Source organism: Salmo salar, chromosome 18 (genome assembly GCF_965601325.2).
Source record: "Salmo salar chromosome 18, fSalSal1, whole genome shotgun sequence".
NCBI lineage: Eukaryota > Metazoa > Chordata > Actinopteri > Salmoniformes > Salmonidae > Salmo > Salmo salar.
In genome coordinates, this window is record NC_138308.1 from 94,022,806 (window position 1) to 94,040,949 (window position 18,144).

The window sequence follows — 18,144 nt, forward strand, 5'->3', positions numbered from 1 at the left end:
TCTGTGTATGTGTGGGTGTGTGTGTGTGTCTCTGCAGGCGAGACATATTTTAGGAAGAACACAGAAACACACCTCGTTTCGTACCTGTCCTTTTCGAAAGAGCTGTGTAGCTCCTGCATTAACTACCCTTACATTTTTACATTTACATTTAAGTCATTTAGCAGACGCTCTTATCCAGAGCGACTTACAAATTGGTGCATTCACCCTATGATATCCAGTGGAACAACCACTTTACAATAGTGCATCTAAATCTTTTAAGGGGGGGGGTTAGAAGGATTACTTTATCCTATCCCAGGTATTCCTTGAAGAGGTGGGGTTTCAGGTGTCTCCGGAAGGTGGTGATTGACTCCGCTGTCCTGGCGTCGTGAGGGAGCTTGTTCCACCATTGGGGTGCCAGAGCAGCGAACAGTTTTGACTGGGCTGAGCGGGAACTGTGCTTCCTCAGAGGTAGGGAGGCGAGCAGGCCAGAGGTGGATGAACGGAGTGCCCTTGTTTGGGTGTAGGGCCTGATCAGAGCCTGAAGGTACGGAGGTGCCGTTCCCCTCACAGCTCCGTAGGCAAGCACCATGGTCTTGTAGCGGATGCGAGCTTCGACTGGAAGCCAGTGGAGAGAGCGGAGGAGCGGGGTGACGTGAGAGAACTTGGGAAGGTTGAACACCAGACGGGCTGCGGCGTTCTGGATGAGTTGTAGGGGTTTAATGGCACAGGCAGGGAGCCCAGCCAACAGCGAGTTGCAATAATCCAGACGGGAGATGACAAGTGCCTGGATTAGGACCTGCGCCGCTTCCTGTGTGAGGCAGGGTCGTACTCTGAGAATGTTGTAGAGCATGAACCTACAGGATCGGGTCACCGCCTTGATGTTGGTGGAGAACGACAGGGTGTTGTCCAGGGTCACGCCAAGGCTCTTAGCACTCTGGGAGGAGGACACAAGGGAGTTGTCAACCGTGATGGCGAGATCATGGAACGGGCAGTCCTTCCCCGGGAGGAAGAGCAGCTCCGTCTTGCCGAGGTTCAGCTTGAGGTGGTGATCCGTCATCCACACTGATATGTCTGCCAGACATGCAGAGATGCGATTCGCCACCTGGTTGTCAGAAGGGGGAAAGGAGAAGATTAATTGTGTGTCATCTGCATAGCAATGATATGAGAGACCATGTGAGGATATGACAGAGCCAAGTTACTTGGTGTATAGCGAGAATAGGAGTGGGCCAAGAACAGAGCCCTGGGGGACACCAGTGGTGAGAGCACGTGGTGCGGAGACAGATTCTTGCCACGCCACCTGGTAGGAGCGACCTGTCAGGTAGGACGCAATCCAAGCGTGGGCGGCGCCGGAGATGCCCAGCTCGGAGAGGGTGGAGAGGAGGATCTGATGGTTCACGGTATCAAAGGCAGCAGATAGGTCTAGAAGGATGAGAGCAGAGGAGAGAGAGTTAGCTTTAGCAGTGCGGAGAGCCTCCGTGACACAGAGAAGAGCAGTCTCAGTTGAATGCCCAGTCTTGAAACCTGACTGATTAGGATCAAGAAGGTCATTCTGAGAGAGATAGCAAGAGAGCTGGCCAAGGACGGCGCGTTCAAGAGTTTTGGAGAGAAAGGAAAGAAGGGATACTGGTCTGTAGTTGTTGACATCGGAGGGATCGAGTGTAGGTTTTTTCAGAAGGGGTGCAACTCTCGCTCTCTTGAAGACGGAAGGGACGTAGCCAGCGGTCAAGGATGCGTTGATGAGCGAGGTGAGGTAGGGGAGAAGGTCTCCGGAAATGGTCTGGAGAAGAGAGGAGGGGATAGGGTCAAGTGGGCAGGTTGTTGGGCGGCCGGCCGTCACAAGACGCGAGATTTCATCTGGAGAGAGAGGGGAGAAAGAGGTCAAAGCACAGGGTAGGGCAGTGTGAGCAGGACCAGCAGTGTCGTTTGACTTAGCAAACGAGGATCGGATGTCGTCAACCTTCTTTTCAAAATGGTTGACGAAGTCATCCGCAGAGAGGGAGGAGGGGGGGGGGGGGTGGAGGGGGAGGAGGATTCAGGAGGGAGGAGAAGGTAGCAAAGAGCTTCCTAGGGTTAGAGGCAGATGCTTGGAGTTTAGAGTGGTAGAAAGTGGCTTTAGCAGCAGAGACAGAAGAGGAAAATGTAGAGAGGAGGGAGTGAAAGGATGCCAGGTCCGCAGGGAGGCGAGTTTTCCTCCATTTCCGCTCGGCTGCCCGGAGCCCTGTTCTGTGAGCTCGCAGTGAGTCGTCGAGCCACGGAGCAGGAGGGGAGGACCGAGCCGGCCTGGAGGATAGGGGACAGAGGAAATCAAAGGATGCAGAGAGGGAGGAGAGGAGGGTTGAGGAGGCAGAATCAGGAGATAGGTTGGAGAAGGTTTGAGCAGAGGGAAGAGATGATAGGATGGAAGAGGAGAGAGTAGCGGGAGAGAGAGAGCGAAGGTTGGGACGGCGCAATACCATCCGAGTAGGGGGAGAGTGAGAAGTGTTGGATGAGAGCGAGAGGGAAAAGGATACAAGGTAGTGGTCGGAGACTTGGAGGGGAGTTGCAATGAGATTAGTGGAAGAACAGCATCTAGTAAAGATGAGGTCAAGCGTATTGCCTGCCTTGTGAGTAGGGGGGGAGGGTGAGAGGGTGAGGTCGAAAGAGGAGAGGAGTGGAAAGAAGGAGGCAGAGAGGAATGAGTCGAAGGTAGACGTGGGGAGGTTAAAGTCACCCAGAACTGTGAGAGGTGAGCCATCCTCAGGAAAGGAACTTATCAAGGCGTCAAGCTCATTGATGAACTCTCCAAGGGAACCTGGAGGGCGATAAATGATAAGGATGTTAAGCTTGAAAGGGCTGGTAACTGTGACAGCATGGAATTCAAATGAGGAGATAGACAGATGGGTCAGGGGAGAAAGAGAGAATGTCCACTTGGGAGAGATGAGGATTCCAGTGCCACCACCCCGCTGGCTCGATGCTCTAGGGGTATGCGAGAACACGTAGTCAGACGAGGAGAGAGCAGTAGGAGTAGCAGTGTTATCTGTGGTGATCCATGTTTCTGTCAGCGCCAGGAAGTCTAGGGACTGGAGGGTAGCATAGGCTGAGATGAACTCAGCCTTGTTGGCCGCAGACCGGCAGTTCCAGAGGCTGCCGGAGACCTGGAACTCCACGTGGGTCGTGCGCGCTGGGACCACCAGGTTAGAGTGGCAGCGGTCACGCGGTGTGGAGCGTTTGTATGGCCTGTGCAGAGGAGAGAGAACAGGGATAGGCAGACACATAGTAGACAAGCTACAGAAGAGGCTACGCTAATGCAAATGAGATTGGAGTGACAAGTGGACTACACGTCTCGAATGTTCAGGAAGTTAAGCTTACGTTGCAAAAATGTTATTGACTAAAATGATACAGTACTGCTGGCTGGTGGAGTAGGCTAGCTAGCGGTGGCTGCGTTGTTGACTTTGAACGTGTAGCTGGCTAGGTAACCTCGGTAGTTTCAGTACTACACCTTGTCATGATACAAAGCAACTTTGTAGCTAGCTAGCTAACATAACACTAATCAAGACGTTCCTTGTAGTGTATTTAGTTTCAACAATGCTGCTCGTCGGTAATAGTTGGCTAGGTTAGGAAAAATGGCGTCGCGGGGGACGGAAATAGCTGGCTAGCTAACCTCGATGGCTGGCTAGCTAACAATTATCAATTATCAAGCTATGACAAAGACAACTAGGTAGCTAGCTAGGTAACACTGCACTAGTCAAATCGTTCCGTTGTAAAGTATTAGTAACTACAGCGCTGCTAGTCGGTAACGGTTGGCTAGCTGGCAGTGGGTTAATGATGACTAGGTGTGTTGAGTAAGTCTGGCGCCGCGTCGCGGCTGGCTAGCACACCTCGATAATACTCAAACTCAAACTACACAATTATCTTAGATACAGAGACAGCAAAGACAACTATGTAGCTGGCTAACTAACACTAACACCACACTAATCAAGTCGTTGCGTTGTAATGTAATAGTTTCTGCGGTGCTGCTAGTCGGTAGAAGTTGGCTAGCTAACAGTGATGACTAGCTAGCTAACAGCTAGCAGTGTTGACTACGTTAGGAGGACGAAGATAGCTAGCCTCGATAATTACTCAGTTACTCTAAACTACACAATTATCTTTGATACAAAGACGGCTATGTAGCTGGCTAAGAAGAATTGCTCAGATCAAACAAATCAAGCCGTTGTAATGTAGCGAAGTGTAATATTACCTGTGGAGCGAAGCGTGGTGCGACTGCTCGCTCCAAATTTCAATGTAATCCACAATCCACACAGAAATACACCCAGCACCCTCATTAACTACAGACAAATCCCTTACAACACAGAAATACACCCAGCACCCTCATTAACTACAGACAAATCCCTTACAACACAGAAATACACCCAGCACCCTCATTAACTACAGACAAATCCCTTACAACACAGAAATACACCCAGCACCCTCATTAACTACAGACAAATCCCTTACAACACAGAAATACACCCAGCACCCTCATTAACTACAGACAAATCCCTTACAACACAGAAATACACCCAGCACCCTCATTAACTACAGACAAATCTCTTACAACACAGAAATACACCCAGCACCCTCAGCTTTCCTTCAGTGACCCCTTCCTCACTCCCTACCTCTCTCCCTACCCCTCTCCCTACCTCTCTCCCTTCCTCTCTCCCTTCCTCTCTCCCTACCTCGCTCCCTACCTCGCTCCCTACCTCTCTCCCTTCCTCTCTCCCTTCCTCTCTCCCTTCCTCTCTCCCTTCCTCTCTCCCTACCTCTCTCCCTACCTCTCTCACTACCTCGCTCCCTACCTCGCTCCCATCCTCTCTCCCTACCTCTCTCCCTACCTCTCTCACTACCTCTCTCCCTACCTCTCTCCCTTCCTCTCTCCCTACCTCTCTCCCTTCCTCTCTCCCTACCTCACTCCCTACCTCTCTCCCTACCTCTCTCCCTACCTCTCTCCCTTCCTCTCTCCCTACCTCTCTCCCTTCCTCTCTCCCTACCTCTCTCCCTTCTCCCTACCTCTCTCCCCTACCTCTCTCCCTTCCTCTCTCCCTTCCTCTCTCCCTACCTCTCTCCCTACCTCTCTCCACTGCTCTGTCCCACTGTATCCCACAGCTCTCTCTCTCTCTCTCTCTCTCTCTCACTGTCTCTCTCTCTCTCTCTCTCTCTCTCTTCCTCTCTCTCTGTCTCTCTTCCTCTCTCTCTGTCTGTCTCTCTCTCTCTCTCTCTCTCTCCAGTCCTCTTTCTCACTATAACCCCACAGCTCTCTGCGCTCTCTCCTGTCTTTCTCTCTCCTATCCTCTCTCTCTCCCTCCATCCATCTTACCTTTCTCCTCTCTGTCCCCCTCTCCATGCGTCAGCACTCTGTCACACAGGCCTGATGTACACTGTCTCTCCTCCGCCTCCCTCGCTCTATCTCTCTTTCAAACACTCACCATCTTGAGCAATTATCTGACACTGTAGCCGTTACATAGAGACATGAAAGAGACATTTATATCCTGTTTAGAGCTAAGAGGGTTTAATTAAAACTGTCTGTCTGTCTGTCTGTCTGTCTGTCTGTCTGTCTGTCTGTCTGTCTGTCTGTCTGTCTGTCTGTCTGTCTGTCTGTCTGTCTGTCTGTCTGTCTGTCTGTCTGTCTGTCTGTCTGTCTGTCTGTCTGTCTGAGGGTTTTATTAAAACTGTCTAACTGCCTCTCTATATGTCTGTCTGCCTGTCTGTCTACCTGCTTGTCTATATGTCTATATGCCTGTCTGCATGTCTGTCTGTCTGTTTGCCTGTCTACCTGCCTGTCTATATGTCTGTCTATATATCTACCTGCCGGTTTATATGTCTGTCTGTCTGTCTGCTAGTCTGTCTGTCTGTCTGTCTGTCTGTCTGTCTGCCTGTCTACCTGCTTGTCTATATGTCTGTATGCGTGTCTGCTTGTCTGTCTGTCTACCTGTCTACCTGCCTGTCTATATGTCTGCCTGTCTGTTTGTCTATCTGTTTGCCTGTGTACCTGTCTGTCTATATGTCTGTCTGTCTGCCTGTCTGCCTGTCTGCTTGTTTATCTGTCTGTCAGTCTGTCTGCCTGTTTACCTGCTTGTCTATATGTCTGTCTGTCTGTCTGCCTGCCTACCTGTCTGCCTGTCTGCTTGTTTATCTGTCTGTCTGTCTGCCTGTTTACCTGCTTGTCTATATGTCTGTCTGCCTGCCTGTCTGCTTGTTTATCTGTCTGTCTGTCTGCCTGTTTACCTGCTTGTCTATATGTCTGTCTGTCTGTCTGTCTGCCTGTTTACCTGCTTGTCTATATGTCTGTCTGTCTGTCTGTCTGTCTGTCTGTCTGCCTGCCTGCTTGTCTGTCTGTTTGCCTGTCTACCTGCCTGTCTATATGTCTGTCTGTCTGTCTGCCTGTCTACCTTCTGGTTTATATGTCTGTCTACCTGCCTGCCTGTCTGCCTGTCTGTCTGTCTGTCTGTCTGTCTGTCTGTCTGTCTGTCTGTCTGTCTGTCTGTCTGTATTTGCTCTAAATCATTTTCTTTGACATTGTTTCTTAAATTTTCTCTGTCTGCCTATGTGTAATATACAGACCTTGATTTGCATTGTGTTCCATTGATTTAGTAATTAACACCATCATATTCATTTGATTAGATCCACAGTACAGTGAATAGTCACACACACACACACACACACACACACACACACACACACACACACACACACACACACACACACACACACACACACACACACACACACACACACACACATACCGAGTTTCTCTCCATTCATTTATTATTTAGAATATCAAGATCAAGAGAACAATACTCTACTGAAGATCAAACAGAAAACAATGTGTCCAGATATGCGCCCTATTTCCTATGTAGTGCACTTCTTTCGACTAGGGTCTATAGTCGTGCACTTCTTTCGACTAGGGTCTATAGTAGTGCACCACGTAGGGAATAGGGACGACATTTAATTGTTGGATGGTTATTAACGTCATTGGTCGGTCTCTCTATAAAACCTTCTGCCTATACTGTACATAACCTTTAATACATAACCTTCAAACATTATCGTTGTGTAATGATGTCACAGTTTAAACATGATCTGGTATAACGATGTCGTAGATAGTGCGTCTGAAATTACCTCCCCCCCCCCCCCCCCATCGTTTTCTCTGTGACGCATAAATAAAAGGCTTTAAAATAGTGTTGCCTCTGTAGACCTTAGAGCTCTGAGGACCCATAGTGTGCTGCTCTATAGTAGTGCACTGTAAAGGGAATAGGGTGGTATTTTCAGACGCAGTCTTCGTATCTCAGTAGTAGTGGTATCATTATATATTAACAGATTTCACATTAATACATTATCCATCCTCAGTAACAGTACTGTAGTAGTAATCGTAGAAATATCATCCCTGGAAAGGGTGAAAATTGGGTACAGTCAATACGGCCTCAGCCGGTCCACTCATCACCCACTGACTTGAATGGGGATGACCGTTCTAGGATAGGAATTCTATGTTACGCTATGTAAAAGTCGTGGTAACAGACAGTGATCTTCATGGAAGATTGTTTTCAACATAAAATCACAGACTATTTGATCCTAACATCAGCTGTCAAAGCAGAAGTCCAAAATGGCAACCTGTTCCCTTTGCAGTGCACTGCTTTTGACCCGGGGTCCATAGGGCTGTATGCAGGGAATAGGGTACCATTTGGTACGCAGGGAAGATAACAGAAAAACAGATTAATTTTGATCCTTTTCCCCCGGACTTGTATCAGAAGGAAATCCATTTAGCATTTACGTCTGTCCTTATTTCTTTGAGTTATATTGTGCTGTTTTGTCATCCTTTGACTGTTCTGTCATCCGTTTGGACTGAAGATAGCTTGGACGAAGTTTCCAACGTAACATAAAATACTTGGTCGTCCCTGGCGACGACATTTTCATTTTCGGTGTGGTTCAGTTCTTGTTTTTTTGCTTTTGGGGGATTCCGATTCCTTATTGTCCATCCTCAGTCACTGATTGGACGAAAGTGAGTCACGTGACAAAATGGAACCAGTGATGTCACAAAAAGGAGAAATTCTAGATTTACCATTTTTTTTGTTATCCCTGTGCATTCTGCTTTTTGTATTTCCACAAACATTATATTCGTACATATTCACACACGCACACACACACACACGCACACACACACACACACACACCACACACATACACACACACACACACACGTGCGCTTAAACATACTGTATTTCTATTCATACATTTCACATACATTTCTGCAGATCATCTGTAGATATCTATTGGTATGTCACTACATAAGTCCATTCCATATTATATCACAATGTGTCCATACTTCCACTGTTATATCACATAGGCAATTCATGATTCCATAAATCTGTCTCAACCTCTCTCTCTCTCTGTCTCTGTCTCTCTCTCTTTCTCTCTCTCTCTACCTCTGTCTCTCTCTTTCTCTCTCACCCTCTTTCTCTATCGCTCACTCTCTATCTCTCCATCTCCCCTCTCTTTCTGTCTCTCTCTCTCTCCTTGTCTCTCTATCTCTGTGTCTCTGTCTCTCTCTGTCTCTCTATCTCTTTATCTCTCTCTCTTTCTCTCTCTTTCTGTCTCTCTCTCTCTCTTTCTGTCTCTCTCTCTCTGTCTCTCTCTCTCTCTTTCTCTCTCTCTCTACCTCTGTCTCTCTCTCTTTCTCTCTCACCCTCTTTCTCTATCTCTCTCTCCCCTCTCTTTCTGTCTCTCTCTCTCCTTGTCTCTCTATCTCTCTGTCTCTGTCTCTGTCTCTCTATCTCTATCTCTCTCTCTCTCTCTCTCTCTTTCTCTCTCTTTCTCTCTCTTTCTGTCTCTCTCTCTGTCTCTGTCTCTCTCTCTCTCTCTCTCTCTCTCTCTGTCTCCCCCCTCTCTCTCTCTCTCTCTCTCTATCTGTCCCTGTCTCTCTCATCAGTGTGTCTAGTCTCAGCTGGCTGCTCAGTGCCATGCTGTCCTTATTGATTAATCTTGCCTGATTTATCCAGCATGACTAATGCTCTGCTCCCCAGTGTCAGACCAGCCAGCCGATGCCAGAGTAACACTCTGATCTCCAGTGTCAGGCCAGCTGGGCGATGCCAGAGTAATGCTCTGATCTCCAGTGTCAGTCCAGCTGGCCGATGCCAGAGTAATGCTCTGATCTCCAGTGTCAGTCCAGCCGGCCGATGCCAGAGCCATCCATCCATCCTGTAATCAGATTAGCTCATCATGACATTCACTGAGGGACTCTGTCTGTCTGTATTTCCTGAATGAAACACTATGTAGTGCACTTCCTCCGTCCTCGTGTTCAGCAACGAGCCCCCTGCTCCTCTCCTGGCGAAACCCTGTTTGTTGCCTCTGTGTGTGAGGTCTTTGTGGTTGTTATTGTGGTTGTTTTGACCTGTTTAAACCCTGGTCTACCTCTCTGGTCTAGCCAGAGAGCCTGGGCTGGAGAGACCTCCTCCAAGGGCCTGTTTTCCCTTTCTTATTCTCTCTCATTTTTCTCTCTCTCTCTCTCTAACCTTCTCCAGCCCCTCTCTCTCTCTCTCTCTCTCTCTCTCTCTAACCCTCTCCCTCCCTCTCCCTCTCTCTCTCTCTAACCCTCTCCCTCTCTCTCTCTCTCTCTCTCTCTCTCTCTCTCTCTCTCTCTCTCTAACCTTCTCCAGCCCCTCTCTCTCTCTCTCTCTCTCTCTCTCTCTCTCTAACCCTCTCCCTCCCTCTCCCTCTCTCTCTCTCTAACCCTCTCCCTCTCTCTCTCTCTCTCTCTCTCTCTCTCTCTCTCTCTCTCTAACCCTCTCTCTCTCTCTCTCTAACCCTCTCTCTCCCTCTCTCTCTCTAACCATCTCCCTCTGTCTCTCTCTCTCTCTCTCTCTCTCTCTCTGATATACAGTACATGAATGCACTACCATTACTCTCTCTTCCCATTACTCTCTCTGCCCTGTTTTTATCTCCTTTTAACTCCTTCTCTATCACTCTTCTCTCTCTGTCCTTCTCCCTCTCTCTCTCTCTCTCTCTCTCTCTCTCGCTCTGTCCCTCTCCCTCTCTCTCTGTCCTGCTCCCTCTACCTCTCTCTCTCTCTGTCCCTCTCCCTCTATCTCTCTCTCGCTCTCTGTCCCTCTCCCTCTCTCTCTGTCCCTCTCCCTCTACCTCTCTCTCGCTCTCTGTCCCTCTCCCTCTCTCTCTGTCCCTCTCCCTCTCTCTATTTGTTCTCTTTTTCTACCTTTCTCTCTCTCTCTCTCTCGCTCTCTCTAATTATCCCTCTCTCGCTCTGTCCCTCTCCCTCTACCCCTCTCCCTTTCTCTGTCTCTCTCTCTCTCTCTGTCTCTCTCTCTGTCCCTCTCCCTCTACCCCTCTCCCTTTCTCTGTCCCTCTCTCTCACTCTGTCTCCAGTCTCATTTCTCTCTCTCTCCCTTTCTCTCTCTCTCTCTCTGTCCCTCTCCCTCTAGCCCTCTCCCTTTCTCTGTCCCTCTCTCTCACTCTGTCTCCAGTCTCATTTCTCTCTCTCTCTCTCTCTCTCTCTCTCTCTCTCTCTCTCTCTCTCTCTCTCTGTCTCCAGTCTCATTTCTCTCTCTCTCCCTTTCTCTCTCTCTCTCTCTCTCTCTCTCTCTCTCTCTCTCTCTCTCTCTCTCTCTCTAATTATCCCTCTCTCTCTCTGTCTCTCTCTCTGTCTCTCTCTCTGTCCCTCTCTCTCTCTCTCTCCCCCTCTCTCTCTCTCTCTCTCCCTCTCTCTCTCTCTCTCCCTCCCCCCCCTCTCTCTCTCTCTCTCTCTCTCTCTCTCTCTCTCTCTCTCTCTCTCTCTGTCCCTCTCCCTCTACCCCTCTCCCTTTCTCTGTCCCTCTCTTTCTCTGTCTCCAGTCTCATTTCTCTCTCTCTCTCTCTCTCTCTCTCTCTCTCTGTCTCCAGTCTCATTTCTCTCTCTGCCCTTCACACATCCTCTTTTCTTCTGTCTCTCTTCATTCTGTTTAACAAATTCTCTGTTTTTCTCGTCTGAACTCAACCTGTCTAAGCTGTTTATGTTTTATGGAGAGCCTCAGATAAAGAGATTACTCTCTCCCTCTCTATCTCACTCTCTCTCAACTCTCTTTCTCTTTTTTCTGTATATCTCTGCCTCTGTCTGAATCCAATTCAGGTCAAGTCTAGAGGCCTCCTCTCTCTATTCTTCTTCAGCCTTACATCTTCCCTTTATCCCTATATTTCTCTCTCTCTCTCTCTCCCTCTCTCTTTCTCTCCCCCTCTGTCTTTCCCTCTCTACACAACACTCTCCTCCAGCCCTTCATCACTGGCTGTCTTCTCTTTCCCTCCTTTCTCTTTCTCTCTCTCGTTCCCGTTGCCCTTGATGACAACACTCGTAGAGTTAGAGTTAGTGTTGTTGTAGGCGTGGACGTAACCTTGTTGAACTACGGCAAACTCCCCGTCTATGCTACCCTCGTCGCTGGTCGTCGAGGAAGTGGTGCTGGTTGCCGAGGCGCAGTGTACCAACATTCCATGCAGCGATTTACTTCGCCTTGTCCAGGTGACTGACAGCCGCTTGGCGTAACCGCGGCGACTGCTGTACTGTCGCTGGGCAACCGTTGTCGTCGTGGCAATGGAAACAGAAGAAGAAGAAGAACCCATGTCAAGGGAGTTGCTACGTTTGGCGCACACTGAGCCATGGGAGGGGCTTAGGGGAGCTCCCGGGCTCTGATAGGCTTGGGAGGAATTCCATTTGTCTTCGACCCCGCCCACTATGACACCATGTCTCATCCTCCAATCAGAGAGGAGATCCTGTCCCAAGGGTATGTCCAGGGCGAAGCTTGCCCGTTTGGGCCCGCCTACTACTACTACATCTGGGCGGAGCCTAGCCCTCCCCGTCCCTGTTCCTCCTCGTGATTGGCGGGGGAGGGTGGAGGGGGAGGAGCTTACGACAGGAGCATAGTAGACAGAGACCTGTTCTGCTTCGGGGGTGTAGGGAGGAAGTTGTCTCTCACCCTGTCCTCCCCCCTTCTCTCCCCTGCCCTCCCAGGTTACTATAGGCCTGGGCAGAGTTTGGGCTTTAGGTTTTGGTTTGGGGGGTAATTTAGGAGGTACGTCAGCCCCTCCTTTCTCCTTTTCTCTCTTCTTCTCCCCGCCCCCTCGCTGCTTCGAAGGCAGCCCATTGGGCAAGACCACCATCATCACATCCCCATTGCCATTCGATTGGCTGTAGACTCCTCCGCCACCTCCGGCCGCCGCCCCTTTCACCGGACTCCCTAATGACCCGCCCTGGCAACATGCCGGCTCGACACCATCATCCCCGTGGTGACATTGGTCACCGTGGTTACTGCATACACGGTGACGCACCATCAGCGCCACGGTGAACACCAGCAGTGTTACCACTATAATGCCTCCGACCAGGATTGTCAGGGTTCCACCCAGGAAGTGGGCCTGTAGAGATTTGCATTCTGGGTAGAGTTCTTTAGTGCTGAACTGGGCGCAGCCAAGAACCTTGAAAAAAGAGAGAGAGAAATGGAGAGAAAAAAAAGGTTTGAATGAATGTACTGTAGATCATTTTAGAGAGAGGGGGGAGATAAGATCATGCGTTATAAACCAAACCCCCAAAAGCACTGTTTTTAAAGCATTGAGGAAAGAGAAAGAGAGAGAAAGGAAGAGTGGGAGAGAAAAAAGACGAGAGAAAAAAGAGACAAGAGAGAGAAAGAGACGAGAGAGAGAGATAAAGAGAGAGAGACAGACAGAGAGGGAGAGAGAGATAAAGAGAGAGAGACAGACAGAGAGGGAGAGAGAGATAAAGAGAGAGAGACAGACAGAGAGGGAGAGAGAGATAAAGAGAGAGAGACAGACAGAGAGGGAGAGGGAGATAAAGAGAGAGAGACAGACAGAGAGGGAGAGAGAGATAAAGAGAGAGAGACAGACAGAGAGGGAGAGAGAGATAAAGAGAGAGAGACAGACAGAGAGGGAGAGAGAGATAAAGAGAGAGAGACAGACAGAGAGGGAGAGAGAGATAAAGAGACAGACAGAGAGGGAGATAGAGATAAAGAGAGAGAGACAGACAGAGAGGGAGAGAGAGATAAAGAGAGAGAGACAGACAGAGAGGGAGAGAGAGAGATAAAGAGAGAGAGACAGACAGAGAGGGAGAGAGAGATAAAGAGAGAGAGACAGACAGAGAGGGAGAGAGAGATAAAGAGAGAGATAGACAGAGAGGGAGAGAGAGATAAAGAGAGAGAGACAGACAGAGAGGGAGAGAGAGATAAAGAGAGAGACAGACAGAGAGGGAGAGAGAGATAAAGAGAGAGAGACAGACAGAGAGGGAGAGAGAGATAAAGAGAGAGACAGACAGAGAGGGAGAGAGAGATAAAGAGAGAAAGACAGACAGAGAGAGAGAGAGATAGAGAGGAAAAGAGAGAGAGAGAGAGAGAGAGAGAGAGAGAGAGAGAGAGAGAGAGAGAGAGAGAGAGAGAGAGAGAGGAAAAAGAGAGAGAGAGAGAGAGAGAGAGGAAAAGAGAGAGAGAGCGAGAGGAAAAGAGAGAGAGAGAGAAAGAGAGAGAGAGAGCACCTTGGTTGCGGCCAGTGAGGTGACGGTGTCATCAAAGATGGCCAGGACACACAGGTTGTAGTCCGCTCCAGAGACCAGGTTCTTCAACATGAAACTGTTACTGGTAGAAGGGAGGATCCTGGGAAAGAGAGAAAGAAGAATACAGTAAAAGAAAGAAAGATGTCTATCTATACCTTATCTTTGACAATTATTAAAAATATATTTTTGTATAATTAATTTATTTTAACATGATTATACTTTGGGTGCCTCTGAAATGGAGAGGAAAGGATATGCCGCAACAGAAATGAGCAATAAAAGATGGGGAGAGCTAGCTACTGTAGCTAATGCTGAGAGGGAGAGAGAGGGAGAGAGAGGGAGAGAGAGAGAGAGAGAGAGAGAGAGAGAGAGAGAGAGAGAGAGAGAGAGAGAGAGAGAGAGAGAAAGAGAGGCTCAGTTAAAGAGAAGAGCTGAGTGGAATTATGAGAATAAACTCCTCATTACAGCTACAGACAGACAGACATGCGTGTGTGATTATAAATCGTGTGCCTCCAAATTGGAGAAGAAATGGTGCATGCAGCAATAGAGATGAGAGAGAAAGACAGGGAGAGAGAGAGACAGGGAGAGAGACATGGAGAGAGAGAGACAGAGACAGGGAGAGAAACAGGGAGAGAGGGAGGGAGAGGGAGAGAGAGACAGGGAGAGAGAAAAGCAGAGAGAGAAAGACAGAGTGAGAGACAGGGAGAGTGAGAGACGGAGAGAGAGAGACAGGGAGAGAGAAAGACAGAGAGAGAGAGACAGGGAGAGAAAAGCAGAGAGACAGAGAGACAGAGAAAGAGAAAGACGGAGAGAGACAGGGAGACAGGGAGAGAGAAAAGCAGAGAGAGAGAGAGACAGAGAAAGAGAAAGACGGAGAGAGACAGGGAGACAGGGAGAGAGAAAAGCAGAGAGAGAGAGAGAGAGAGAGAGAGCAAGAGAGAGAGAGACAGAGAGACAGAGAGGACCTAAGTGGAATTATGAAACGAAAACTCCTCAGTACAGCTGCAGACAAACAGACGTGTGTGTTGTGTGTGTGTCAGTCTGGTGTGTTTGTGTGTCTGAAAACTCTCTGTCCATGCTAAGAACAGCTTCACATTGTTGAAGTGGAGAATAGCTTCACATTGGAGAAGTGAACAGCTTCACATTGTTGAAGTGGAGAACAGCTTCACATTGTAGCTTCACATTGTTGAAGTGGAGAACAGCTTCACATTGTTGAAGTGGAGAACAGCTTCACATTGTTGAAGTGGAGAACAGCTTCACATTGTTGAAGTGGAGAACAGCTTCACATTGTTGAAGTGGAGAACAGCTTCACATTGTTGAAGTGGAGAACAGCTTCACATTGTTGAAGTGGAGAACAGCTTCACATTGTTGAAGTGGAGAACAGCTTCACATTGTTGAAGTGGAGAACAGCTTCACATTGTTGAAGTGGAGAACAGCTTCACATTGTTGAAGTGGAGAACAGCTTCACATTGTTGAAGTGGAGAACAGCTTCACATTGTTGAAGTGGAGAACAGCTTCACTCAGGAACATACACTGTCTTCTTGGTAAGCAACTCTAGTGTAGATTTGGCCTTGTGTTTTAGGTCATTGTCCTGCTGAAATGTGAATTTATCTCCCAGTGTCTGGTGGAAATCTGTCTGAACCAGGTTTTCCTCTAGGATTTTGCTTGTGCTTAGCTCCATTATCCTGAAAAACCCTACAGTCCTTTAACGATGACAAGCATACCCATAACATGATGCAGCCACCAATATGCTTGAAGATATGAAGAGTGGTACTCAAATCCAATATGTTGTATTGGATTTGCCACATCTTTTTGCAGTATTGTTTGCAGTATTACTTTAGTACTTTGTTGCAAACAGGATGAATGTTTTGTAATAGTATTATTCTGTACCAGCTTCCTTATTTTCACTCTGTTAATTAGGTTAATATTGTGGAGTAACTACAATGTTGTAGATACTCCATCCTCAGTTTTCTCCTATCACAGCTATTAAACCCTGTTACTGTTTTAAAGTTACCATTGGTCTCATGGTGAAATCCCTGAGCGGTTTCCTTCCACTCCGGCAACTGAGTTAGGAAGGACGCCTGTATCTTTGCAGAGACTCCTTGTATTGATACACCATCCGACGTGTAATTAATAACTTCACCATATTCAATGTCTGTTTTTTTTTTTTTACATTGTTTTACCCATCTACCAATAGGTGCCCTTCTTTGCGAGGTATTGGGAAACCTCCCTGGTCTTTTTGGTTGAATCTGTGTTTGAAATTCACTGCTCGACTGAGGGACCTTACAGATAATTGTATGTGTGGGGCACAATGATGAGGTAGTCATTTAAAAATCATGTTAAACACTGAACAAAGAGTGAGTCTATGCAACTTATTATGTGACTTGTTAAGAACATTTTTTAACTCCTGAACTTATTTAGGGTTGCCATAACAACGGGGTCGAATACTTTATTGACTCATTTTAGCTTTTCAATGTTTAAGTAATTTGTAAAGATTTAATGAAAAACATAATACCACTTTGACATTATGGGGTATTGTGTGTAGGCCAGTGACACAAAAAGGGTGTGTGTGAATACTTTCTGAAGATACTGCATACATACAGTAATATATATACACACTGGTATGTAGTATACTTATATTACAGATATTCATTGGCATATATGTTACACATTCTATAATATATCATTTCTCAATTCAATTCAATGGGAAATGGATGATTTGCATGTTTGAAAAGGCAGCTGTGTGTCTTACAACGGCTCTGGTATTGACTCCAGGCTTTCACTATGGATGTATCCCTATGGCAACCTATCCCCTACGGGTCCTGGTCGACAGGAATACCGTAGTATACCATTTAGAACTCAGCCTTTCCCTGGGGCAAGTTAATTTGGAACTCAGCCTTTCACTGGGCTAGGTTGATTTGGAACTCAGCCTTTAACTGGGCAGGTTGATTTGGAACTCAGCCTTTCACTGGGCTAGGTTAATTTTGAACTCAGCCTTTCCTGGGTTAGGGTTAGGCATTAGGGTTATCAGTGTGGTTAAGGTTAGGGTTAGCCATTAGGGTTAGAAGTGTGGTTAGGGTTAGCCATTAGGGTTATCAGTGTGGTTAAGGTTAGGGTTAGCCATTAGGGTTAGAAGTGTGGTTAAGGTTAGGGTTAGCCATTAGGGTTAGCAGTGTGGTTAAGGTTAGGGTTAGCCATTAGGGTTATCAGTGTGGTTAAGGTTAGGGTTAGCCATTAGGGTTAGAAGTGTGGTTAGGGTTAGCCATTAGGGTTAGCAGTGTGGTTAAGGTTAGGGTTAGCCATTAGGGTTATCAGTGTGGTTAAGGTTAGGGTTAGCCATTAGGGTTATCAGTGTGGTTAGGGTTAGCCATTAGGGTTAGCAGTGTGGTTAAGGTTAGGGTTAGCCATTAGGGTTATCAGTGTGGTTAAGGTTAGGGTTAGCCATTAGGGTTATCAGTGTGGTTAAGGTTAGGGTTAGCCATTAGGGTTATCAGTGTGGTTAAGGTTAGGGTTAGCCATTAGGGTTATCAGTGTGTTTAGGGTTAGCCATTAGGGTTATCAGTGTGGTTAAGGTTAGGGTTAGCCATTAGGGTTATCAGTGTGGTTAAGGTTAGGGTTAGCCATTAGGGTTATCAGTGTGTTTAGGGTTAGCCATTAGGGTTAGCAGTGTGGTTAAGGTTAGGGTTAGCCATTAGGGTTATCAGTGTGGTTAAGGTTAGGGTTAGCCATTAGGGTTAGCAGTGTGGTTAAGGTTAGGGTTAGCCATTAGGGTTATCAGTGTGTTTAGGGTTAGCCATTAGGGTTATCAGTGTGGTTAAGGCTTCGTTCCCCTTCGTTTATGATTGGATTTTCCTTTTTACAGCTTGATCACTCAATACAGTATCATTATATTCATCACTTCTCTCTCCGTCTCCATCTCTCTCTTTTTCAATGTCATCCCTCTTTTTCTCCCTCTCCGTCTCCCTCGCTCTCTATTTTTTTTTAATGTCACGAGTCTCTCACTTAATTTTCAATCTCTCTACCTTGTTTGTCCTCTTTACCTCTCTACCTCTCTCTCTCACTCTCTCTCCCTCCCTCTCTCTCTCCCTTCCTTTATCTGAGGCAGAGTTAGTTGTGAGTGGTTGTATATTATGAATTAGTGTTCCAGGTCACTTATTTCTCTCTCTCTACCTCTCAAATCACTCTTGAATAATTTGGTACACCTACAGGAGAGCTCTTCTTTTTCTACACCCATCGTTCACAGCCTCTTAAGCGTTAGCCCCACCCATCTCTTTAAGGATTCACATGTGAGGTCATGTGCTAAACAGATTGAGTACAGTAGTGTATTAAACAACCAAACATTTCCAGACTAAAGGCTGGTTTATACTACGTCTGTGGACATAGACAGTTGTCGCAGTGACATCATGAACATTCTGTTGTTGTCTGACATCAAAAATGACAGGCTGAATGACATCAGCAGCCTGGTGGTCCAAAATAACCAATAAACTCATCTGTTTAAAAATGTATTTAGTATACGTCAATCTAGCAAACCATGCAAATAAAAGTAACTTTCGAAACAATGTTTTGGATCGTTTTTAGCTTGTTAGCTAGCTACTGTAGCTAATGCTAAGTTAGCTGGTTAGCCA

General features: G+C 47.3%; 2 protein-coding genes across 4 annotated transcripts in view; one reads left to right on the forward strand and one right to left on the reverse strand.

The window, feature by feature from the left end:
* The window catches only part of LOC106592454 (pyruvate carboxylase, mitochondrial), a 498,777-nt gene that overhangs the window by 237,334 nt on the left and 243,299 nt on the right, over positions 1-18,144 (forward strand). The window lies entirely within an intron of this gene.
* The window catches only part of LOC106578133 (leucine-rich repeat and fibronectin type-III domain-containing protein 4-like), a 37,688-nt gene continuing 30,767 nt past the window's right edge, over positions 11,224-18,144 (reverse strand). Inside the window, exons 6-7 of the mRNA XM_045701625.2 lie at positions 13,505-13,622; positions 11,224-12,438 (exon numbers count right to left, since the gene is read on the reverse strand). Of these exons, the coding sequence (XP_045557581.1) occupies positions 11,224-12,438; positions 13,505-13,622 (1,333 nt within the window). The remainder of the gene's footprint in view (positions 12,439-13,504; positions 13,623-18,144) is intronic.